General features: G+C 67.4%; 1 protein-coding gene across 1 annotated transcript in view; it reads right to left on the reverse strand.

Annotated features, from left to right (window-relative positions):
* Positions 1–179: 179 nt before the first annotated feature.
* Positions 180–282, reverse strand: part of ETH_00035860 (uncharacterized protein) — a gene marked incomplete at both ends in the record, with an annotated part of 1,098 nt that continues 995 nt past the window's right edge. Inside the window, one exon of the mRNA XM_013375691.1 lies at positions 180–278. Within this exon, the coding sequence (XP_013231145.1) occupies positions 180–278 (99 nt within the window). The remainder of the gene's footprint in view (positions 279–282) is intronic.

The following is a 282-nucleotide window of genomic DNA, read 5'->3' on the forward strand; positions in this document are numbered from 1 at the left end:
TCCTCCAGCGGCCTCGCCCGCCTCCGCGGCCTCAGCAGCAGCAGCTGCTGCGGGGGACTCCGCCTCGGCGGGCACTTCTGCTGCGGCTTCCTCTTCTGCTGCTGCAGCAGCAGCAGCAGGCTCCGGCTCCGCTTCTTCAGCAGCAACTGGGATCTCAAGAGTGACAGCCTCGCTGCTGCTCACCAGCTCCTCACGGGGGGCAACAGCGGGCGTCTCCTCAGCTGCGTCCTGCTGCTGCTGCTGCTCTTGCTGCTGCTGCTCTTGCTGCTGCTGCTGCTCTTG

Source organism: Eimeria tenella, genomic scaffold (genome assembly GCF_000499545.2).
Source record: "Eimeria tenella Houghton genomic scaffold, Eth_scaff2989, whole genome shotgun sequence".
Lineage (NCBI taxonomy): Eukaryota > Apicomplexa > Conoidasida > Eucoccidiorida > Eimeriidae > Eimeria > Eimeria tenella.